This window comes from Acartia tonsa, chromosome 3 (genome assembly GCF_053477335.1).
Source record: "Acartia tonsa isolate MP-2025a chromosome 3, ASM5347733v1, whole genome shotgun sequence".
Classification (NCBI taxonomy): Eukaryota; Metazoa; Arthropoda; class Copepoda; order Calanoida; family Acartiidae; genus Acartia; species Acartia tonsa.
This window is the reverse complement of record NC_137262.1, coordinates 27388148-27413617: the sequence shown is the minus strand read 5'-3', so window position 1 is coordinate 27413617 and position 25470 is coordinate 27388148. Positions and strand designations below refer to the sequence as shown.

The following is a 25470-nucleotide window of genomic DNA, read 5'->3' as shown; positions in this document are numbered from 1 at the left end:
TGGGGTCGTGATGATGTTGCAGGAGGAACTACAACTCTCGCGGTCCGTTGACTCGCGGAGGGGTGCCGTGCCCGTGGAGATGGAGGTGGGGTAATATTTATTGGCCTTATTGGAGATGTTGTGGTTCTAGTTGTGTTCTAAAAATAATATAGATAATTATTGTAAAGCATTACTTACCGAGGATTATAGTTTTAAACAACACCGGCATTATCCTAATTTTTTTCTTCTATTTTTTAAAACTTTACCCTCCCCCCCCCCCTCTCCCGACAAAATGACTGTGTTAGGTTAGGCTAGATTAAGTTATATGGTTAGAGGGACCCAATTTGTTCAACGGTTAACGAGATTTGTTGGTACAAACCCACAAACAGACATCATGTTAGTAAGTTTAGTTTAACAACAAAACACCAACAAACCAAAAACCGATAACAATAAAACTTAAAATCCTACCTTTGCTGTTGTACCTTTGCCACCTCCAGTAGATTTGTTGCTTCCAGGTTTGGCACTTGCAGCTTTGGCACTTCCACCTCTGGCACTTCCATTAGGTTTGCCACCTCCAGTAGGCTTGTTGTTCTAAAGCAAGAAATAATTGTTGTATTTACAATGCATAATAAGATATTAGATAGCAGTGGCTACGCCCCTAGAATTTTAATTACTAATATCAAATGTTAAACACACTGTGGAAAATTAATAAATAATTATACTTGGTCAATAATCTTTTGTGGTCTGTTAAGCATGAACCGATAAGGTTTTCCTTTCGATCCGGTAACATGCGAATTTATAAGTTTTAAGAGCGAAGGGTAGCAGCAATTTGTACAATAGTAAATTAGGCCTTAAATATAATTTTTACCTTTACAGAACTAGCACTCTTTCCAGTCCTCGTCATTTTGGGATCTAGCTTGGTCAATTGCCAGTCGAAATTACGCTGTTGTATCCAGGTCGTTGGCATGGGCAATTTGCATAGTTTTAAATCTGAAATGTGTAGACAGAAATTAAAATTTTATGTAAAATTAAATTAAATTGCAAACATGTACTCTTTCAAATTACAGACTAGACTTATAACACTTTAACTTCATACCCATCGATGGCCAAAAAGGTAGGGTTTTGCTAAATTAAGTTGACATGCCTTTTTTAAAATTAGCTATAAAAAATAATTTTAATGAAAAAAATATTTTAAAGTACATTTCACATAAATTCCAAATAAAGAGGGAAGGGCCTTCAGTTGAATTTTACAACATTTTACATACATATTATAACAAAAGGGGGGGGGGGGAAGTGACACTTTTTGAAACCAAAACTAAAAGTCAAAGGAACTGAACTAAAGAAACAGTTACAGATCTGTCATTTTGCATGGCAGTTGTTTTATAAGGGTACAATATGGAACTTTTAGTTTTGGTTTCAAAAAGTGTCATTTCCCCCCCCCCCCTTTCTCTGCTTTCAATGTACAAAATTAAATTCCGATAGGAATTACGATGGAGACATCTTGATGCAACAGGTGTACGGAGATATGTGCTACTCTGTACTTCAGTAGGTTGGAGGCTAGTTGTGTTGGAGGATGGCTATAGTCTTCGGGATCGTCAGTCTTGCCTACTCCTAATACCAGGGGTGTATATTTTCAGTGTTTAAAACCATAAAACTTAATTCATATTTCCTAGACCCCCCCTTTACCACACTCTCCTCCTGGCATGAAAAGAGAATTACAAATAAATTGTGGTAGGTTAAAAAGGAATTAGATGAAATGTATAGTTCATGAAATATTTCTATACAACAATTAATCATGTGCAAAATATACACCCCTACCTATTATTCTGGAATCTTCAGGAAAGGTGTATGCCGGAAAAAATGTCCTCACTTTGTGGACCAACCATACTGTTTTATCACGACGGCAGTCTGGGACAAAGTAGAGGTCTTGGCAGTCTGTATAGAATTGATTACTTTCGAACTTTCGTTTGTTGGCATTCCTTTTTCCCCTGACAGCCAGCTTTTCATTTATGTACGGTTTCACTGTGTGAAATATCAACAATCTAAATATGTCATTTATGTCATTAATGGCTGTTAAACGGAAAGGTATGTTGCTGGTGAAATCGTTATAGCTTAAGTGTTTGATCAGCAATACACGGAAAGAAAGTTATGTTACATTTTTAAAAATTACATTAAAATTTGTAAAGAGTGGGGGGGGGGGGGGGGGGAGAAGTGACACTTCTTGAAACCAAAACTAAAAGTCAAAGGAACTCAACTAAAAAAAAATAGTATTACCTGTTTGAAACCTCTTTAAGGCCAAAATTATATCCTCGGATGTAAGTTGATATCACATGATTGGCACTTTCGAAAGCATAACAACTGAACACCATGGATGGTCCAAATCGGCGGACATGTTCCGGCATATGGTAAAGCATGTGAGTATTGTAACTCAAGCACGATTCGCCGTACATCTCCGCCAATTTTGAGTTCAGGACCATTATCATGGTCTTGAGCTCAGCCACACGTTCAGTTGTTATATGCTCTTCGAGACTGCGCAATATGTGGAATAAAAACTTGCATATCAGACGTTGTTCATCTTTAAGATTTGCCAACTGGAAAAAAAAAACATTGTAATAATTTAAGGTAAAACTAGCTCTTTCGCCCCTAGCCTCTAGGGGCTTCGCCCTATATACTTATTGGAAGTCCACCCTCCTCAATAGAAATATATATATAATATAGCACACGTGCGCAAATTTAAAAAGAATGTTATTGCTATACAATATAATGAAACTGAAATAAGCTTTAAATTCTAAAAAGATTATAATATGGTAAAAACCTACCTCTGCATAAAATATCATATGGTAGAAGCCCAGTACTTTGAATTCAGAACTTTTCAAATTGAGGGCTAGCTTCTTCTCTGTCAGGCGCATGATGGACGTACGGGGAACGCGATCAAAATCGCCAACAAGCTTCAATTGATCGTTGATTTCATCTATAATTGGAGTTACTGCAGTTCATGGTAAAATATGGGTGATAAGGAGAAAATTTTCAAAATTTAAGTTCTTTAAACTTTTCAAACTAACACTCTTTTAAGCGGCATAACAAGGCGTACAAATAATGTGTAATAGACATAAATCTAAAAATGTAGAATTTTATCGCAGTGCCGAGAAATGCGCGAAGAAAACACCTATTTTACGCGTCATTTCTTTAGTCAAATGCAGTACATCCCTGTAATTCTCTCCATTTGAACTAAGTCTTCTTCTTCCAATTCTGGATAACTATTACGTCCTTTCTTCAGGTACGTCATCACTTTCTTTACATAGCCCAGGTGCAACGCGTGCATCGGATCACTGGGGGTATCTTGTATTAAATCCAAGCTCGGGTCAAGGTCAGAAAAACTGGTTTTCATGTTCTGATTATTTTCCTCTAACTTGCGGAATTTCTCGTCAGACCTCGGCGTACCCATATTTTGACTGTCACTGGGGTAAAATACATTCATTGATTCGAACAATACCAAGTTCTTTTGACGGAGATAAGTCTGTGAAAAAGCCATCCCTGGAAGGTCACAGTGTGGGCATCCATTTTTTGATCCATGGCCAAGAATGCCGAATACATCGGCTCTGGCAACGGCATCGTGGATGATGGTTCTACATTGAAAGGTATGTCCAGGTAATCCTTCTTGAATTAGTTTGTTGATGAATCGGGTAACATTATCCAGAAAGTTGTAACTGTAGGGACGCCTCCTCGTCTTCTCAAATATGCTGACTGGCAATATAACACTGAAATCCTTGTTGAAGAATAACCTGAAATAATAAAGAAGAATTAATAATAATAGCATTTAATACCTTAGACTTAAAATTGTAGTCACTGATTTATAAAACGTAAAGGCTGGTAAAATTTTACCGTAAAAGTGGTAAAAACTAGGTTTACTTATGGTATTAATTAAGTCCTGGTATACAGTAAGACAGATTTTTATATATGTATGCAATAGAAAAAAGTATCAATTGTAAACTTAGTTTTCTTTCTTATTTGTTTATTGAATGGTTTCCTAAACTTTGGCTTTAAAAATCTGGGCTGTCAATTGATGTAAAACAAATATTTTGATATCCTTTGAAATATAGGCTGCCAATCCTAAAAAATATTTTTTCGAGGGTCATGCTGTATATGAAAAGAACTTTATCCCAACCCAACCCTTTCAAATCCACAATATATTAATTACTTACCTAATCCAGACAGTATAATAGGAGATATGAGATCCCTGAGCTGCTTTCACTCCGTCGCCCGAGATGTCAAAAGTTATATGATCATCAACGGCCTGTTGTCCATTCAACCGTTTAAAGTCTGTGATGGCGTCTTGGAGGATCTCATAGGTAGGGAATCTGGAAAAAGAAATATATTTTTAACTAAAACTTGCACAATTCAAAGAAATTTTGCACCATCGGGCTCCAAATAATATTACGATGAAAAGTAATGGAACAAGGATGACAACATCCATAAAAACCAAAGCACTATAACGGTACGACAAACGGACATTAACAATTGTGAAGTATCTGAACTGAATTTAAAAATATTAAAGTCGAACCAAAATTGAATGTAAGTAAATTTGTTAAAAAAAAATACTTCAAGAAGGATAAGGTTTATGCACATACTTAAATTTTAAGGAATTAATTATAGAGTGGCTTCGCTTATAATATTGTTCTCAAGTTGTCGCAGGAAGCAATATACCAAAGAATGATCAAACTGATAATTAGAACACTTGAAAGTTTGTTGTTAAAAAAGGAGAAAAATCGACATGTTTAAAATGGACGTACGGAAATTCTGGTAATGATTATAGAAATGCTACGCTTTCTAAATCGTATATAAACATACCTGCACTCAATCAGTGAACCAGGAGCATTTGTAGGATTATATTTGTTTTCTTTGATTTCAACTTTGTATTTGGGTTTGAATAATGTATTATATGACGGAAATTTGAAAATACACGAGCGTTTCAGAATCGCCAGGATGATTCTAACTTTGTTGTGAGAGATGGGGTTGTCTAGAACACAAACGCTTCTGAAATCATTAACAATTTCTTTCTCAAGTTCTGTAAGATGTTTGAAGCGATCCCCGTCATGATCGCCATCAGGTTCGCCATCAGGTTCGTCATCAGGTTCGTCATCAGGGTCATCGTCATCATCTGGGTCAAAATAATCTTCAGGTATATCAAACAATTCGACGTGGTCCCAGTCCTCGGCATCTTGAATGCTGTCATTGTCTGCATCATTATTATCGTTGGTATTATTGTTGTTAATATTGTCTACAACAATATTAATGTAGTTTGTTTCTTCAGGATTGTTATTTAATCGCTCCAAAACTTGGTTTGCGTAGCATTGATAACATATACTTTCGGTTTCCTTTGTGAAGTTGGTATTGCAGCCTGTACAAACTTTACCTAAAAAAATACGATGTTAAACATGGTGTTTTATAGTTATAAACCTTCCCGGGACCTATGTGAAGGTACCCTGTAAAGGAGAACCCAATCGGTTCAGCGGTTAGCAAGATCCTTTTGAACAGACACACAGACATCCTGTTACTTTAGTATAAGGATAATGCCGTAAAGAAAAACTAGTCAAATTAGAAAGTTAAAAAATTAAAAATTCCAGAAAAAGTAGATAAATGTAGAGAGTGGGTGAAGGTGGGTTAGGTTAAGGGATCCCATGTAGAATATACACCCCTGGAACAAGGATATCTTGAGACAAACTTAACTAACGTTTGATCAAACCAATTGTTTGAAATTTAGATTGAAAGGAAAATAAAAAACAAAAATTGGGAGACAATGTTTGTGGGAATTTGGACAAACAAACAACAAACAGACAGACCGACATCGTTCTACTTTATATTACAGATATTGTAGGTTACCTTTTGACGATGCAGTTTCGTTCTCATATTCCACATCCATCAAATCCTCCTGCTGTTCTTCTTCTAGTAATGGCTGACTGTCTTCACTTTGTTGATGTTTCTTGCGCCAGTATTTACTTCTGGCTCTCGTTGCATTACAGAAGAGTTTTCTTATGGACCTCAGTTTATGCTGCAACTGGAAAAAGATTACATAATTAGTGAATTACTTATTTAAAATAATATAGGGGAGTTGTTATGGATCGTTATTTGGGCAAGCTACACGTGTCAATTGATTACAGTACATATGACTATACTGGTGTAAGAGCAAGCATGTTTATAGTGCGCTGACTGCAAGTGAAAAATAGAAATTAAAGTCGAGCATAGATTATACTTTAAGTACAGTAATGAAAAGTAAGGTCTCATCTTAAATATGTAGAAATAATTAGTTGTAAAAAGTCACCTGTACATTTTTCCTCTTATCTCCACTTCTTATACGCTTCAGTAGAGCTTTAGAGAGTGTACCAATCAAATTGTCTCCCATTTCAATAACGTCTAACAGGGGTGTATAGGTAACTCCTGAAATAAGAAGTATATGTTATAATCAGGGATGTATATTCTGCATGGGATCCCCTGCTCAGGGGGGGGGGGGAATAAAAAATAAGTGGTTGGAGGAAAAAAAAATGTAAAAATTAAGAAAACTGAAAACATTTTTTCCATTTTGCCCCCCTCCTTGGTTAAAAAAACTAAAAAAATGTGTGGTAGGAGGGATAAAATAAATGAAATATAGAGTTCTTTAAATATTTTTCTATTTACCCCCCTACTTTTTCAGAAAAATCTAGGGGGGAAAAAAAATAAAAAATTTTGTAGCAGGGGAAAAAAAATAAATCTTGTGCAGAATATACACCCCTGGTTATAATAATAAGGTTATTACTTGTTTACATATAACGAAAGAAGGAGAAAGCAAAAAAGGGGGGGGGGGGGAGTGACACTTTTTGAAACCAAAATTAAATGTCAAAGGAACTCACAAAATAAAGAGTTAGAGTTACAAACATAAGAAAATACCCTTATTTATTCTTTGATTGTCTATAAAATTTATTAAACTTACCTATCAAAATTGTGATCCAATTATACATACGTCATCCAGCGTTGGTCTGACATTTTTTTACTTTGAAAAAAATAACTATATACAATATATACATAAAATTTTGTTTGTTCCAGTCCTGACCTGGATAATACCTATATAAATTTCCTGCCTTCCCTGAAAAGCCGACGAACGCATATATAATCGAGCCCCACTGGTCGTGACTTTTGCAGAATTCTGCAGTTGCATGGAGTTTTATTATAACAACAATGTTGAACCCAGAAAATTTGTTAATTTGCTATAAAATAAATAATAATAAATAATATAAAACAACATAACAAAAATATCAAAAAACAAAAACAAAAAATAAAACATATCAATTAAGATCTCCTAGAGAGCTATAGCCAGAAGCTTAAAAAACTGTACACGTGCATACGTAATCGTCGGCTTTAGGGGTAAATAATGTTTATTAATGTTTATATGCAGGAAATTATATATCTGCACGACCAGTGGGGCTCGATCACTGTCACCATGGGTACTTAATTCTAAAATATATGGGCGCTGCAATCAAAGAGAGGTTAACGTAAATGTTCTGAAAGAACAAATTGATGTTATCCTCTTAGGAAATACCCCCCCCCCCCCCTAGAAAAACGGCGCCTGGCCTCTACCTAGCCGTATAACTTAACCTAGCCTAACCTAACCCAGCAATTTAGTTTGGGGGGGGGGGATGGGGAGTTAAATAATACAAACAAAATTTTCTAAGAGGATAACGCCACAAATTACAATTAAAATTCGCTTTCAGCATGGATATCCGGAGGCTGGATGAAATCGCCGGCGGCGAGCTCGGCTTCTCCTAGCTTCTCCTTTCTCTTCCCTGAAAGGAAAGAACATTGAATTAAAAATGAGAAAACTAAAGCGTTTTTTAATGAAGAAACTCAAAGAATTCTGAAACATTTTTTGGTTAAAAACAATTTTTTCCCCTGCTACAAAAGACAACTAGCCATGAACAAGAGCAGGTGATTTGAAGCAACTTCCATCATTGATCCACTTATTTCTTTTTTCCCCCTCCCCTCCCCCCCCCCCCGGAGCAGAATATACACCCCTGCAATAATTTCGTAGTTTTTACCTTGTTACTCTGGGTTTTATTTAGAAAAAAGGGCTGACGTTGGTGAGGAAAGGTGCACAGTCGGCTTCATGGTCAATGACATATCTCTCGGTATCATCCAGGCGGGGTCTCTCGTTCTCGTAGAGATTCTCGGGCATAGGTTCATTCTTCTTTAAGTGTGTCTCTACCCAACCGTGATGGTATAACAGTTTTACTATTTCAACAGCGTCATCAATGCCACATGATTCTTCTTGAACTCGAATATTTAGCTTGGAGAAGAGTCTCAACATCCTAACCATGAGGGCGTCCCATCTGTCATGCAGCTCGTGGTATTGGTATGGATCCATCCTAATTTGAGGAATGATTATTTTGTTTGTCTTGTTTATTTTTGGGAGGGGTGTGATTAATGTTTTTTAACTTTCCGGTATTTTATTTGTCCTTAAACAAGGGGGGGGGGGGGGAAGGCCTGGAGCTCCGGAACCTGGAGGCCTATCCAAAAAATATTAAAACTTGGGAAAATTCATCATATAAGAATGATTTTATCCCTAATAACCTATACTCTCAGTCCAAAGATAAAGCCTATACTCCCTGTTTACGCAAATGTGTCAAAACTTCCCCCCCCCCCCCCCTATTTATTTAAAACAAATTTTGTAGCAGGAGAAAAAAAATAAATCTTATACAGCTAATATACACCCATACCTGTTATTATGATGTACGCGTACCCAGGTGATTGACTTGAATAGCCTGTTATTCAGAACTATCTGAAAAGGTAGAATATTTAAGAAATAAAAAATTACAAAATAAAAATAGCTCGTATTCATTCGAATCCGGTGGATAGGAACAGGTGTTCTCATTCATACGCAAAAAAACTAGGTAACTAGCATATCGTATTATATGCATGGTTTTCTACGAATATAAAAATCTAAAAGCATAAGATTAAAAACAGTTATTTTTAGCCAGTGCCTCCGGCACCTCTGGGCCAAAAAAGTAGTTTCATTCTTATAATTGTACTCCTATATTTGCGACAATCCGTTTATACTACGGTGCAAGACATATATTTATTAATTTTACATTTAAAAAAGTCCTGTATATTACGTAAGCTAAAAAGAGTCCCAAAAATGGGAGAAAAAACGAATACGAAGAATATTTTAGAAAGAATTTTCAATAATTAATGATAAAATTTGAATTATAAAACAGAATGTTACATATTAACTTCAAAATTCACTGTAATTTCACTAAAAATGATTACTAAAATACAAAAATGCACCGTAGTCATATAGTCCAGTTGAATTATTGCGCCGATGGAAAGTTACGGTTGCCAACATACAGATTGAATAGGTGGCAAAACACTTTGCAAGACAGTTATATTTTTAATCGTAAAATTGCAACGAATAATAACATTTCATGAATTATATAAGTTATGCAGTTTTAATTAATTAACCGGTAAAATATTAAAATGATATTATATACATAAGGTGTTTTTTAAAGTTTGGCAACTTTGTCCAGCACGTTGATTTTATCATCTGAAAACAGGGTTACGAAAGTTAAATTAATGTAAATTTTTTTTAATGTGAATGTAATATATTTTTGCAATGACTTAAATGAAATATCATCGATAAAATATAAAAAAATATATTGCAATGGATATAAAAGAAATATTTTTCAATATAAAGTTGTATACCTGTACAGAGCATGTGCATGAATGCCGCTATACCGATTGAAAACTATTGTAAACAATGAGTGTTATATTTCAAGTCTCTTAGAGAAAATACGTGTTATATCCAAGTATGATTGACAGGAGATGGTCCATGTCACAAGATTTATATGAATGTCAGTTAAGAACGCCTAGAGAGCTATATATTCAGAAGTTTAAAAAAGTACTTGTCTACCAGTCTTGGCTGTTAGTGTTGATATATGGACCCTGCAATCAAAGAGTGGTTTGCGTAAAAGTAAGTGTTTAAATAATTTTAATATAAAAACATTAATAATGTAGGACCTTGAGCGTACGGTTTTAGGCTGCCTTCGATTAACGGTTTAAGTTTTACTAGCGGCTATGCCCCTTAGAAGCCTCTAGGGGCACTTAAAGTAGGAAGAGAAAAGTCGAGGCCTCATCCTATTTTTAATTTGAGTTTCAGCTATAGATTAAAATAAATAAAAAGCTTCGTTGTAAAAGAGAACAATATTAATATATTTATATAATAGGATAATTGTTTTAAGCCTTTTTTAACCCTTTTTGATTTGATCTAAGAAACACTTTTTATCCTATTCTTAATATTAAATAATCCGGGTTTAATATATATGAATGTAAAAGAAATATTAATAAATTATATTTAAATTGAATATTGTTTTTCAGGTTCAGCAACACTGATTCATCAGAAATAACTATTTGGGCGCTGCAATTAAAGATTGGCGAGATAGAAGTAAGTGTTTAAATAATGTAATAAAAAATCAATATAATTTAGGACCTTACGCATGGTTTTAAGCTGCTTCGATAAACTGTTTGTTTTATAATTTTTTAAACCTTTTTGATATATGATATAAGAACGACTTTTTATCCTATTCTTAATATTTAAAGTATTCTACTATTAATATATATAAATAATAATAGAAATATTAACAAATTATATTTCAATTAATATTGTTTTTCAGACTTAACCAGGAATCAGATTCGTGAGAAAATATATGGGCGCTGCAATTAGTGAATGGTTTACATAGAAGTAAGTGTTAAAATAATTTTAATAAGAACATGGATATTTTAGGCCATGTTATTAAGACTATCCTTTAACGAAGCCTTTTTAATTCAACCTTGCTACGAAGCCTTGTGTGATGGTAGAGTGTTTGAGTTCTTAGGGAACCACACTAATTACATAATATTATCTTGAGTTAGACAGGTTTTATAAGCTGTAAACAGACTAATACAATTAGATATGTCATTATCTTTAAATTATTTATTATAATCTATATAATAGCACCTTTGAAATAAGCTCATATTATATCCAACCTATATTCGCCCTTTAAGGTTTATGATTGTTTTAAGCGTAACGAATTTTTATACCCTTAATAGAAAGATATTATAAGATGTGTTTTATGTAAAATAATATTAAAAATATATATAAATTATATTTCAATTAATATTCTTTTTCAGGTTTAGCTTCGCACACAGCTGGGTTTATTCTCTGATTATAAGCTGACCGCAATTCGACCGTGGAACATTTCTTGCACCAACATGAAGCTGTTGCCATCAGAAATTCATCCGTTAAAAGTAAGTGTTTAATTATTTGTAATAAAAGATAGTTGGAATAATCCTACACGCAACTACGGCAACACCTCGGCCCCAAAAGGTAGTTTCCATGTATACAAGCATAACAAATATGAAGTTAATATACACAGACACACATCGAACTACCTTTATGAAACTGTATACTAAATTATATTAACAATGAAGCTATTATTAAATTTATTAGATAGATATTAAACTGGTTAGACAAAAGTTAATACATAAAAATAATGTACTAGATAGGTAAGTATTTAAAATTAGATTTTACTACTTTATATTATTGAAACAGTACATTCAGGATATTATTAAAATCTAAACAGCATTACATTCATCCTCGTGCATGTTTACTTCGTGAAGAACAGCTGCCAGTTCGGCAGCCTGGGCAGCGGCGGGCAGCAGAGGGGAAGGACGGCAGCGATTAAGATGTGTAGTAATCCATCCATGTTGATATAACCTCTTACAAACCTCCCTCTGGATCTCGACATTGTCAGTTCTGGCTCTAATCTCTAGACTCTCTCTTAAAACTAACATACGACTATTTAATTCATACCATAACTCCAAATTCCCGTTATAAGACATTCTTAGTTTCTCTCAGTCTGGTTATGTATTGATAACTGAATTAAACTTTCTCTAATAAGCAGGCACGTACACAAGCTGTATCTACTTTCTCCATGAAATTTTCCCAAAACCGTTAACTTTCCTTTTTGTAAGGCCTTTTTGATTTGTTAATCCTTTAATTGCTTAATTTAAAAATGAATATTCTTTTTCAGGATTTTGGAGTTGAACCAGTTTTGAAGTGTGGAGCTTTGCAGTTCCATGGAGAACAACTAGAGTTCCATCTCAAGATGTAACAGTCACAGATTATACAAAAAATTTCATTATTTATTATGACGACAATGTTGAACCGAGAAAATATGTTAGTCAGTTAAAATTAACAAATAATTTACAGAACGATACTAATAAGTTTTATTATGACGATCAATGTTGAACAGAGAATATTCTGTTAGTCAGTTAAAATTAACTTAAATAAAGCGTATTGATTACAATCAGTGTTTATTATGACGACAATGTTGACACCTAACATTCCACAAGCTAAAATTCTAAAAAATATTGACTTTAACATATAAAGCGTATTGATTACAATCCGCCCAATCGGTGTTTATTAATTAAGTTCTACTCGAGAGCTCCAAACATTCCACAAGCTAAAATTCTAAAAAATGTTATTTACAGAAACGATACTAGTAAGTTTTGTAGTTTCAGTATTGACCTGGATAATATCTATATGACCTGTTATGTTATAATATGAAATAAATTCTAAATAAAATCATTATCATCATTATATTTTATTTGCGATTTTTATCATTAAGTAGAAGGATGTTTGTTTGGAAAAATCTGGACTTAGCCTAAAAATTTACCTAAAAATATTGACAAGAATTTAATTAACAAGTAAGAATGGAAAAACCTACCTTAAATACTGGAGATCTTGAGGCAAGTATAAACTTGTGCACTTTTAATTTGGAGGTACTAGTTTCTATCAAACAATCAGTAAACTCTGGATCCTCAAAACAATTCTCCAGGTCACCAGAGAGACAGGATACTGCACTTTCAGGTCCAGGTTTTATAACTTCCAGCCAAATAGTCAGAGTACCTCCAGGTAGGAGACTTGCCTGATTGTTCTTCAGTACATTAATCTCCATAAAAGCAGCATTACAATTTCCCTCTCCAGGTGGCACTGTTATCAATCGACATTTAGGCATCAGTACTAGACTGTTGTTATCTTGGATGCAAATCTTTTGTAGTTTCAGTATTGACCTGGATAATATCTATATGACCTGTTATGTTATAATATGAAATAAATTCTAAATAAAATCATTATCATCATATTTTATTAATTTCATATTCCATATAACGAAAGCAAATAGTGCTGAGTAAAAGGATGTTTGTTTGGAAAGTATTAGGTCTGAATATTTCCTCATTATATTTTATTTGCGATTTTTATCATTAAGTAGAAGGATGTTTGTTTGGAAAAATCTGGACTTAGCCTAAAAATTTACCTTGTCAATTTTTACCAAAAAGTTGGTCAAATTTTACCAAGTTTTTTTTTTTGGCAGAGTCCAAAAATCTGGACTTAGCCTAAAAATTTACCTTGTCAATTTTTACCAAAAAGTTGGTCAAATTTTACCAAGTTTTTTTTTTTGGCAAAGTCCAAAAATTTGGACTTAGCCTAAAAATTTACCTTGTCAATTTTTACCAAAAAGTTGGTCAAATTTTACCAAGTTTTTTTTTTTGGCAAAGTCCAAAAATTTGGACTTAGCCTAAAAATTTACCTTGTCAATTTTTACCAAAAAGTTGGTCAAATTTTACCAAGTTTTTTTTTTTGGCAAAGTCCAAAAATCTGGACTTAGCCTAAAAATTTACCTTGTCAATTTTTACCAAAAAGTTGGTCAAATTTTACAAATTTTTTTTTTTTGGCAAAGTCCAAAAATTTGGACTTAGCCTAAAAATTTACCTTGTCAATTTTTGCCAAAAAGTTGGTCAAATTTTACCAAGTTCATTTTTTTTGGCAAAGTCCAAAAATCTGGACTTAGCCTAAAAAAATACCTTGTCAAATTTTACCAACTTTTTGGTAAAAATTGACCAAATTGTGTTTTTTTGTCTAAGTCCGAAAATTCGGACTTAACCTGAAAAATAGAGTTGTAAAATTGACCACATTTTTGGTAAAACTTCCAAAAGTGGTAAAATTAAAAAAAAAAAAAAAAAATTTAAATTTAGGCTTCATTGTATAAAAGTCATTATTTTAAGGTACTACAACTGATTATGAAGAGCTGTTTTTTATTTAAAACACAAAAAACGGGTTTTTTGGTTTCGTCAAATTTTACAAAAAAAATGGTAAAATTTGACTAATTTTTTGGCTAAAATTTTTGCTGGTAAAATTTACCACGAAACTGGTATATTTTACCAGGTTGACCAGCTTTACCACTTTTCTGGTAAAACGACTCTTTTTTTATGGTATTTCGTAGAACCTGGGAAATTTCCGAGGCCTATCTCATATCAGCGATCTAAAGAGATAAGACAATAGCCGATAAATTTATGCTCATCCCCAATGATGATATACAAAACTACCCCTTATGTAGATTACAGTTAGAAGTTGCAACGTTTGAAAACTCAAGAATGAACCAACCAATCAAAAGTCTCCAAAGTTGTTAAGCCAACAAATAAGAAAACGTCATTATAAAAATTTGGGGACTAGTGTAAAAAAACAGCCCGATGTCCCCTTCCTCCCTGATCTCGTATAATATTTCCCACAAGAATTTTTTTACTTCATACAAATATACCAAATAAGACCAGGAATCATCGTAAAATAAATCATATGCCTATTTTATGTAGATGCAAAGAAATAAATTCTATAAATTTATTTGTCGCCAACAAAAAAGGCGCCAAAAATGAGTTAATATTTTTTAATAAGTTTATCCTTGTTTTAGGAAAAGTTCTGTTTCTCGAGCCTCAAGTCTTGCCAACATTTGTACAAGGAAAATAACATTAGTTTCTTTTATTGTTTTTAGAATAGCGGAGATACTTTATAATTCAGTTTGTCTGTTTTCCCATAGACGTCCAGGGGTTGGGATAGCGGGGTGTTAACCTTCTTTAAACTTTGACATCCTTAGTCATTTTACCCACTTCAAATTAAAAACTTGGACGTCCTGTATAACCCTATTCTTGGTTGGAGGGATAGGGGGGGGGGGACATTTAATTCACCTTCCCATAAAATATTTTATTTTGTGAAAAGTACACTTGACTTTTTAAATGGCAAAAAATATGCAACTTTTCGTGAATATTTATATTTGAACCCCCCATCCCCTCAGGTTTAAACAGGGATCTAAAGGAAAAGACAATGGACGGTAAATTGACATACATAACCAATAATGACAATCAAAATAAACTCTTCTGTAGATTATAATTATTGGTTGAAATTTTTTAACACTATTTGTTTGAAATTATCCAATCAAAATCAAATCAAAGTACCCAAGGTTTTCGAGCTAACGAAGAAAAACGTGGTTACAAAACTTTAGGTGCCGTTGAAAATTCAATTTATAGTCTGAAGTCCCCTCTCTCAATGTAGGGTTTAAGTGATGCTGCGCCCCAAAAATGATAAAAGTCAACTGCACTAAGCTAGTAAAAAAATACATTCTCTGTAACCACGAAATAAAGATTTAACGTCAAGTAATAAAATAAAATTCTATAACATTTTCTGTTGGTAAAATTTACGACCGTATGTAAAAGATATACGGATGTGGTAAAACTCATGTATCTGAAGGGATAAGGCATTGTACGACAAATTAATGTACATCCCTAATAATGATTAACAAAATTACCCCTATTGTAGATTTAAATTATTGTCGGAAAAGTTTGAACATAAAGGTTTGAATGACCCAATCAAGATCTTTAAAATATTATCCTAGTGCTAAATAATGTGAGATCATGTTTTATAAAACTTTGGGGACGATTAAAACTAAAACAATATCCTTCCTGGGTTAAAGTACGATTAATGCTGAATTTGAAGCTTTAGGACAACAATAATTTAATTCTAAATTTTGTAAAATAAGGATGACAACATTCATAAAGCAAAACTCTGAAGTGATAGAAGAAACGAACATTAACACTTGTAGAGTGTCAAAACTGAAAAAAAAAACAGATATAAATGTATATAAGTCTGAACACAATTTTAATTAAATTTGTTGCAAAACAACAAAAATACAGGATGCTGTTTCAGAACATACTTACATCATTCGGACTTGACTTTGACATGCAAAAATTAACAGTACGAGCTTAATTTCATTATGGACCTACAGACGGACGGACCAACCATTAATGTAAAAAAGCTTTTAATGGCTTTAACTACCCAAAACTTTGAATTGTACTTTAGAAGTTTCATATAAATTTATTTCCAATAGAATTTGATAACCTTTAATAAATTTAACTCCATAAAATACTTTAGCTGAATGTTTGAAAACTAAACTTTTAAAAATCAGTTAGGTAAGGAAATTTGAATCATAAAATCATAAAAAAAAATTTCATAGATGGACAAACGTACAAAGTGAGTTATATAGTTGATTTTCAGTTGCCTTAAAAAAAGAAAAATTAGGGAAATATGCTATTAATCATACTAAATATCATTACGAAATCTTTAAAAATAAAATTTATATATGTTGAAGCAAGACCGACAGACCGACGGACCAAGTAAATTATATACTGGATGTCATTGGTATAAGGAATTTAAACAAAATTTCAGCTGTCATCTTAAATAACAGTCGAGAAAATCACATTTTCCGAAAAGCAAAAACGATTAAATTAGAATTATAAAGATGTTATTTAAATCAGGTTTTGTTTAAAAAATCTTTTCTACCGGCGGAAAAAGAGCCCACAAACCGCCCAAACCAAACTCGCCAAACAAGTATCGGCGACCCCGTCGGCCAACAGCAATAACAACAAACGGCGGCGGAAACGGCGGAAGAAGGGCGGAGTAGGTCTGCGGAAGAACGGTGGTCCTGGCAGAAAGAAGTCTAAACTGCAAGGTCCTTCTGGTCTTATCAGGGAAAAAAAGGTAATGGATTTAATAAATATCAAGATATTTAATTGTGTATGTCTGTCTATCCTATAAGATCTCAAAACTGTCATGTTAGTTGTGTATGACTATTACTGTAAACGGCAGGTTACATTCTCATATTATAACCAATTGTTTGTAGAGAGGGGGGGGGGTACTTTTATCTAGGGGTTATTTCTTTAGGGAGGGGTTGTAGTATAATCCTTCCCAGGATGAGAAGCTACTCTGTAAAGAAGAACCATATCGGTTCAGTGGTTAGCGATGTTCTTCGGTACAGACACACACAAACAGACAGAGATCCGGTTACTTATACAAACTTAGACAAATAGACACGTACATTAAGCCATTTAGCCGATTGCAGCCTTAAACATTTTTCGTTTATGGGTTGCTATATACTATAAAGTGTACACAATATTTAATTATTCATTCTTTAATCAACGCAGATTAATACTGATTAATTAGAACTGAACTTTATGTACTGTAAGTATGTACATTGTAAATTATTAGCCTTCTTATTTTTCTTCATATATTAATTAGCTATGAGCAGTTTGACTTTAGCAAAACGTTTGTGCTTATAACTATTCAAGATAAACTAAAATTAATGACAGTTTGAACTTTGGCCCCTCAGGGCTAGCAAAACTTTTATAATTTTTTATTATAAAAACCACAGAAAGCTGTCTATAATACGTTACGATAAATAACTATTCCTAATTTCCTATTCCTACTAAACCTGACTGATCTTATAGCGAACAAATATTTTGGACAACGAGTTTTTTTTTCAACTCATGTACTCTAAAAGTATAATTCGAAAATTTTCTGATATTTATGCAATTTCATTTATGTTATATTTGAATGAGGAGCGTGCACAGTTAACATCAGGGGGTTGTTAAACCATTAGGAGAGAAAACAAGAACAACAACATCCATAAAAAGACATATATTATTTTTTTAGCCTAACATACAAAATAAGATCTTCAACAGAAGCTTAAGCTTTTAAAGATTACTTAACCGATTGAGTTTTCCATACTAGGGAAGCTTGACATAGGTTACAGGATGGTTTTATGCTATCTTATTAAAATCTTGGGGTGGTTTTTAGCCATGGTCAAGCCCAAAACCACTCCTTCGAATACAAAGCCCCTAGATGATAGAGGCGTAACCAATAGTTTTCTAAATATAGAATGGACGTATAATGGACGGGTGGACAAAGTAAGTTAAATACCAAATTCTCATTGTCTTGGGAATCTTCACAAACAAGAGTACCAAAAGGTGTACCAACCAAGAAATTAATTCTACGCGGCCAATATTTGAACTTCAGCGAAAATAAATTTTAATCCTGAAACAAATTTTTTTTTTGGTTTAGAGGAGATTTCATATTTGAGAATTTGATATCAGCATCGGAATTATTTTAATATTTGGAAAATTTGATATTTTATCTCCCATTCATATGAACAGGTTCTGTTTTAAACCAAAGATCCATGTTAAACTAAGAAGTATTACGCTGACATATGGTTACATAGCAAATAGACAATAAATTAAGGTTTATCAAGTTTATAACTATGATAACAATAATTTATAATTATGATCTAATCAAACTATAGATATTTTCTCAGAAATGACCACTTATTAAAAAGTACAAATAATCGACGTAAATATTGTCAAAAATAATATTTTAAAAATAAAATGTCGATACTATGTCAGCCCTGACCATTTTTATTAACCCATTTAGTCAAAATAAACCATTGACAATGCATATTTACAGAAAGCCAACACTTTTGACAGTGGCAAATTAAAAAGAGTTAAAAACTGAATTACTATTGATAGAAAGGCAAAAGTTTGTTTATTTTAATTACCAGCGGCAACGAATCTAGGGGCACTTGGGGGATGGATTTGAGGGAGGGTAAATCAACCCTTTTAAAATATAAATGAAAAAAATCCTTTGGGGGGGGGGGTTTTCATTGGCGATTTCTTTTAGGGTGACGGAGATACCTCAAAATAGTTATAAAACTACCCTATCCCTATGAAGTGCTATACTGTTAAGGAGAACCATATCGGTTTCGCAGCTAACAATATCTTAAGCAAGAGACAGATACTTAGACATAGTGTCACTTTTATATGAGGATATTGAAACAAAATGATAAAGTTTTGAATATTTTGATTGTACAGTATAAAAATTTACAATTTTATCTATAATTAAAGTTTTAAATTATATAAGCAATGGAGTAAACCTAGAATACAAAAAATTATATGTAGTATAGTATAAGTTAAAACATTTATACACTAAGAAATAATATTACCCCTTTATTTTCAATTTATTTTTAATCAAAGGGAGGGGGTGGGGATTCTTTGCTTGATTTGTCTTTTTGAGGTATTTCTCATTGAAAAATATAGACAAAGGTTTAGTCTCAATTTAAATTATTTTAATGTTTATACGAATCAATTTAAAAATAAATTTAGTTATCTATATCTTTTCAATGGTTTATCTATACACATAGTCTAATATATTAAAATTACATATAACCCGCATTAGATAGTAAAGTTTCAACTTTTAAGTATAAAATTTTATCTTTCTAATCAACCAATAGGAAATCTCTCATACGTTAGGTTAGGTTTATTCAATAGTCTATCCAGTATCTCTAAAAGTGGCTTAAGCTAATTTTGTCCAAATACTTTTTTAATGACAGTAAAATAAATATTTTATTACAGATTTCACTAAGAAGTATATCAACCTCAACCTATTATATAAAGTAGTAAGGTGTTTTCTTTGAAGCTTAAAATCTTATAAAGTATGATTTAGTTCTCTACTTTAGGTAAGCTTCACATAAGTCTTGTAATGGTTTTAGGTTTTGTTTTTGAATGGTTTTAAGCTATTTTCTAACCAGCCTCTTACCCCATTAAAACTAGCCCCTTTTACAGTACAAGCTTAACATATGTTTTAGACCGCTATTTCATTATTATTATTTAGGCCGCTACTCAGTTGGGTGTTATTCTTGGTGCTTTCATATCTTGTTAGGTTCATTATTATTATTATTTAGGCCGCTACTCAGTTTGGTGTTATTCTTGGTGCTTTCATCTCTTGTTAGCTTCATTATTATTATTTAGGCCGCTACTCAGTTGGGTGTTATTCTTGGTGCTTTCATATCTTGATAGCTTCATTATTATTATTATTTAGGCCGCTACTCAGTTATTCTTGGTGCTTTCATCTCTTGTTGGCTTCCTTATTATTATTATTATTATTTAGGCCGCTACTCAGTTGGGTGTTATTCTTGGTGCTTTCATATCTTGATAGCTTCATTATTAATATTATATTATTTAGGCCGCTACTCAGTTGGGTGTTATTCTTGGTGCTTTCATATCTTGTTATCTTCATTATTATTATTTAGGCCGCTACTCAGTTGGGTGTTATTCTTGGTGCTTTCATATCTTGTTATCTTCATTATTATTATTTAGGCCGCTACTCAGTTGGGTGTTATTCTTGGTGCTTTCATATCTTGTTATCTTCATTATTATTATTATTTAGGCCGCTACTCAGTTGGGTGTTATTCTTGGTGCTTTTATCTCTTGTTGGCTTCCTTATTTCACTCTTTTTATGGTAAGGGAAAAAATCATTAATTTTAAATTAATTTATAAAACTTTTTACTCTAAACAAGGATCTATAAATATAATGTAATGGAATAGACGTTCAATCGTTTAGGGAATCTTTAAAAAAGAACTTTAAATATTTAATGTTTAGACCCAGCTAGTTTAAATCAACCAATTAAGATTTAGTGAAAGTTCCCAAAGTTTAAGGCCTACATATCAAAATTGGAGAAATTTCAAAGTCTTCCCTCCCTGATTTGAGATAAACAAGGATGACAACATCCATAAAAGCGAAGCACTGAAACGGTAAGGCAAACGGACATTGACACTTGTATAGTGTCTGAACTGAATAATCAGAATATAAAAGTATCGAAAGAGTCAAAGCAAAATTGTAAGTAAATTTGTTGAAAAACTGCTTGATACAGGATAATGTTTATGGGCATACTTACATTTTTCGGACTTGATTATAGAGTTGCTTAAGTAGAAAAATCAACATGTTTAAAATGGACGTACGGACATTCTGGTAATGATTATAGAGTTGCTACGCTTTCTAAATCGTACCTAACTACTACAGGAATCATCATGCAAAGTTTAAAATCGATAGGACAATTCTAACATTCTAAATTAACGAATAAAAGCTATCTATCTCGGACGGACGGACCGACCCTAATTATAGAAAAGCTTCGCTTTTAATAACCCTATTTTAATTTTTAGATAGTAGCATATTGCGATAGCCACCAAACTCATTGTTCAGTTCCACCCCTACTATTTCAAACTTCAATATGGTAAGAAGATTTCATTATTATACCAATAAATGTATAATCCAAACACTACATTGCCCAAGTGACGGAGACCCTTTTCGTTTGCTAGTAAATTGCTTTTTTTTTTGTAGGAACACGGCTGTAATTATATTTCCGACTTTTGTTAGCTAGTCCCAGCCCTGTATGCAGAGTTAGATAAAGCGCCTTCCCCTCTCTATTCTTTACGGATATACGCTTCAAGTTTTGAATTCAATGTTAAATTAGGTTAGGTTATCTGAACTCAACTCTGAATCCCATCCTGTATCATCTATATATAATTATTTATTAATCCTAGGTGTGGTTATCTGAACTCAACTCTGAATCCCATCCTGTATCATCTATATATAATTATTTATTAATCCTAGGTGTGGTTATCTGAACTCAACTCTGAATCCTATCCTGTATCCTCTATATATAATTATTTATTAATCCTAGGTGTGGTTATCTGAACTCAACTCTGAATCCTATCCTGTATCCTCTATATATAATTATTTATTAATCCTAGGTGTGGTTATCTGAACTCAACTCTGAATCCATTTCTGTATCCTCTATATATAATTATTTATTAATCCTAGGTGTGGTTATCTGAACTCAACTCTGAATCCCATCCTGTATCCTCTATACAGGGCGTTTCAAAAAAACTGCGTTTTCCAGATTTGGGAAACAACCATTAGGAGTACAAAAAAAATAATTATATGTCCATATTCTCTATAAAAATATGCATCGAATTTGTTACAGGCGTTTTTTAATATCTCTTAAAACAACAGCGCATTTTAGAGCCCAAAGAATTCGAAATGTGTGTGTGTTATTGTATTCTTAATAGTTTCATGCTATAACGTTGAATTTAATCCTTTTTTTTACTTGAAAACAACAGTATAACATAAACTTCAAAATAATCTAATAATTACATTTAAAACTTAATTTAAAATGCCTTTTTTTAAATAAAAAATCAATATTCTTTTTGCTTGGATTTTAATTCTTAGTATTAAAATTGTTCATATTCGTTCCTCGCCCCTCCCCCCTTAATCTCTTAATTTGATTGACAGATTATAAGAGATCATCTTATAAAACATGAGTAATTAATGAAAACGCACTTTTTACGAACAATTTCAAACCATGATAACTTGCTTATTTTTAAACATATTGAAATGAAATAAAAAGTGACTTGTTTTATTTGTCAATGCCTACAGTATTAATAGAGATTTTTTTCTAAAAATTACTTTGTCATAGAGAAATAGAAAAAAACTAAATTCTGAAGAACCTAAAAAGGTCTTTGCATGGAGCCAAAAAAGAAAATATGTAATAAAATTTCATATGGGGACATTGATTTAAGCTTTTACTACTTTGATATTGTACTTTTGAAACAATATGTTGCAAAATATACAAGTTATTTCAATCTAATTGATATCTCATATTCAACATCAAGCATTTTTCCCCTACATGTACCAATCAGTACAGCCGCATTTTTAGAGATATCAAAAAACACCTTAAGTAAATCTTATGTACATTTTTACATAGAATATGGACCTATTATCCTTTTTTTTCATATTCCTTCTGGTTGTTTCTCAAAACCGGAAAACGCAGTTTTTTTTGAAACACCGTGTATATAATTATTTATTAATCCTAGGTGTGGTTATCTGAACTCAACACTGAATCCATTTCTGTATCCTCTCTGTAATTCAAACTTCAAGCTGGCGTTCAAAAGAATCCTTACTGGAAAGAAAAATTAAAACTGAAACAGTATTCCCAAGATCTTAAGGAATGAGACGTTGGACGATAACAAATCAAGATTCAATGAAAGTGCGCAAATTATTTTAGCCAACGAATAAGATAAACTTTGGGGTTCCAATGTAAATTACAGTCGAATGTCAACAATGGAATTTCATAATTTAATGGATTGAACAATAAAGGATTTTTCATTCTATTTTTTGTAAATATTGAGGGGTGGTAAAAGTTGTAGATTATTTTTATCCTCATTGTACTTTCCCTACCCAGAGTAAACAATAAAACCATTTTTTAAAAGTTATTTATTGTTGTAGTTTGGATTTTATAATAGCGTTTGATTTAAATATTTATTTTTAATCAATTATGTTAAAACTCTCCAATATAGCTTCGAAACCGAATAATATCCGCTGGATTAAAACCATTTCTGTCAAACTGAAAAATTGTGTATATCATCGTATTACAGATAATTTTCCACAAATATTGAAATGAAAATAATAAATTCTTAATATCCCCGGAAAGCTGTCTATAAATCGATGCGATTATTTTGTTAAAAAGATAATATTCATATTTTCTAACTCTGTAGGTAATAAATGCATATCAATTAAGTAAAAATAAATATTTTCATAGTAGTATACTTTTTTTTATATACATTAGTGGCCCCTAGTATATTACATCTTATATTTGCGAATCTACTCTACTCTAGGTGTTCGTGACTGTTTGTAACTTCATTTCACTTACATCTACAAATGACCTTTCCCTCCCCAACTATATTACTATTTATGTCGTGCATATGAGCAGAAGACACAAACAACTTTTAACGTCTTTGGTTATGACGCGGTGTTTGGCCGAGATTCAAATGCGCTGTATAGAAAATCTCCAAAATAGGATGGACGTATGTTTGTTTAAAATTGTAAAGTAACATCCCTACCAAAAATTATTATTCTTTTGCAATATATGCAAAAGTAGGATGAGGGTAGAATGAATGCATTTTTCAGATCATTGTAAAAGATAAATCTAATGGGAAATATTTCTTTAAGCGAAGTTTTTCTACTTTTTTACATGGTCAGTTCGTCACAGGAATAAGGTATAACCAACAAGCGAAATAAAACTAAAATAATATTTGGGGGGCAAATGAAGAGGTCGTCAATTTTACGATGTGTTGCCCCCCAACCACACTTGATAACACTTATAGGTTTAGTGATTTCTAATGACAAGCGCAAGGATCAAGATGAAAATAAGATTCAAAAGATGGATTGGACTAGGTGTAAGAGTACAAATTCCGCAGGAAATATTAAAAGCTATCAATCTTTTTCTAACACTTTATATTAAGCTGAATACGAATTTATTTTTAACAAATTTATTTTTCTCGAGCTATAACGAGTTCTTAATTGTTTATTTTATACTAAAATCAAAAAAATGAGAATATTTTAACAGGGTTCCGGAGCCGGGAGCAGCAACATTATTGGTGGAGCCGGAGCCGTATTTTTCGTTAAAAACGGCTCCGGCTCCGGACTAGCTAAAAATGATTTTTTAAAGTAATATTATAATTTGGCAACGGTCTATTTCCATATAATAAACTGAAAAACTATTGTTACTTAACAAATAGACACACATCCTTCTACTTTTATATAGCTTTAATCAAATAAAAGCAAAATATTTTATATTATTTATTTTATTTTATCAAATTCAATAATGAAAAAAAATTGATGTATTAATTTTAAGGTAGGAGCCGGAGCCGCATGAAAATCATACGGCTCCGACACCCTGATTTTTAAAGTCAAATATTAAAATCTTTCAGAAACCGTATTTTACTGGATATTTGCTATTATACTTTTAAAAAAATTTTATTCTCTGTCTACTGGGTTATTGTTGTATACCTAAATCAACAGACAATCGATATATATATATATATATATAACTAGAGTTGGCTCGATATAATTATCTCCCTATTGGCTAGTTTTCTATATGCATATCTATTTCTCAATAAATCTATTTTCCTCACCCGGCATTACTATCTAAAAGAAAGTAAATATTTAATAATTTAAATGATTTTTAAAAGATTTTTTTAAATTATATTTTTTTCTTTACATTACCATCACCAAAGGGTTAATGATGATGATTACAATTTTAGTTTAATATTTGAACACACAAAATGTCGCCACAATCGAATTCTTTTAAAACATAGTTTTCTTAAATTTATCATATTATAAATTTTAATTTTCTTTTTTATGATTAGAAATTAAATACATCAATATAAGGTAAATAGCAACATGAAATGAAAAAAATGAATTTATTTTTAATAAAGTAAAATAATGGGTCTTATCGTTCTGGGCAATGAGAGTTTATTATGGATTATTGGTGCACTATGAGTTTTAATCATATATTCCTTGGAAAACTTGAGCTCGTTTATAGACATTTATTTCCTATATAGATCTGACATGGATCTTGAAGCAATTAAGCAGGCCGT

At 32.3% G+C, this 25470-nt stretch overlaps 3 protein-coding genes across 3 annotated transcripts in view; 1 reads left to right on the top strand and 2 right to left on the bottom strand.

The window, feature by feature from the left end:
• The window catches only part of LOC145313777 (histamine H1 receptor-like), a 63138-nt gene extending 39506 nt beyond the window's left edge, over positions 1–23632 (top strand). The window contains exons 19-23 of the mRNA XM_080153381.1: positions 14784–14832; positions 16682–16903; positions 20420–20491; positions 21193–21263; positions 22906–23632. Of these exons, the coding sequence (XP_080009507.1) occupies positions 14784–14832; positions 16682–16903; positions 20420–20491; positions 21193–21263; positions 22906–23008 (517 nt within the window). The 3' untranslated portion in view covers positions 23009–23632. The remainder of the gene's footprint in view (positions 1–14783; positions 14833–16681; positions 16904–20419; positions 20492–21192; positions 21264–22905) is intronic.
• Positions 311–3235, bottom strand: LOC145313776 (uncharacterized). Its single transcript, XM_080153380.1, has 4 exons — positions 2799–3235; positions 2254–2570; positions 1798–2021; positions 311–1590 (listed from the first exon to the last, which is right to left on the bottom strand). The coding sequence occupies exons 1-4, from the start codon at positions 2886–2888 to the stop codon at positions 1448–1450; spliced, it is 774 nt and encodes a 257-aa protein (XP_080009506.1). The 5' UTR covers positions 2889–3235; the 3' UTR covers positions 311–1447.
• On the bottom strand, positions 3378–7508 carry LOC145313775 (uncharacterized). The gene is made up of 4 exons (XM_080153379.1): positions 6299–7508; positions 5860–6034; positions 4828–5392; positions 3378–4337 (listed from the first exon to the last, which is right to left on the bottom strand). The coding sequence occupies exons 1-4, from the start codon at positions 6377–6379 to the stop codon at positions 4178–4180; spliced, it is 981 nt and encodes a 326-aa protein (XP_080009505.1). The 5' UTR covers positions 6380–7508; the 3' UTR covers positions 3378–4177.
• Positions 23633–25470: the final 1838 nt, after the last annotated feature.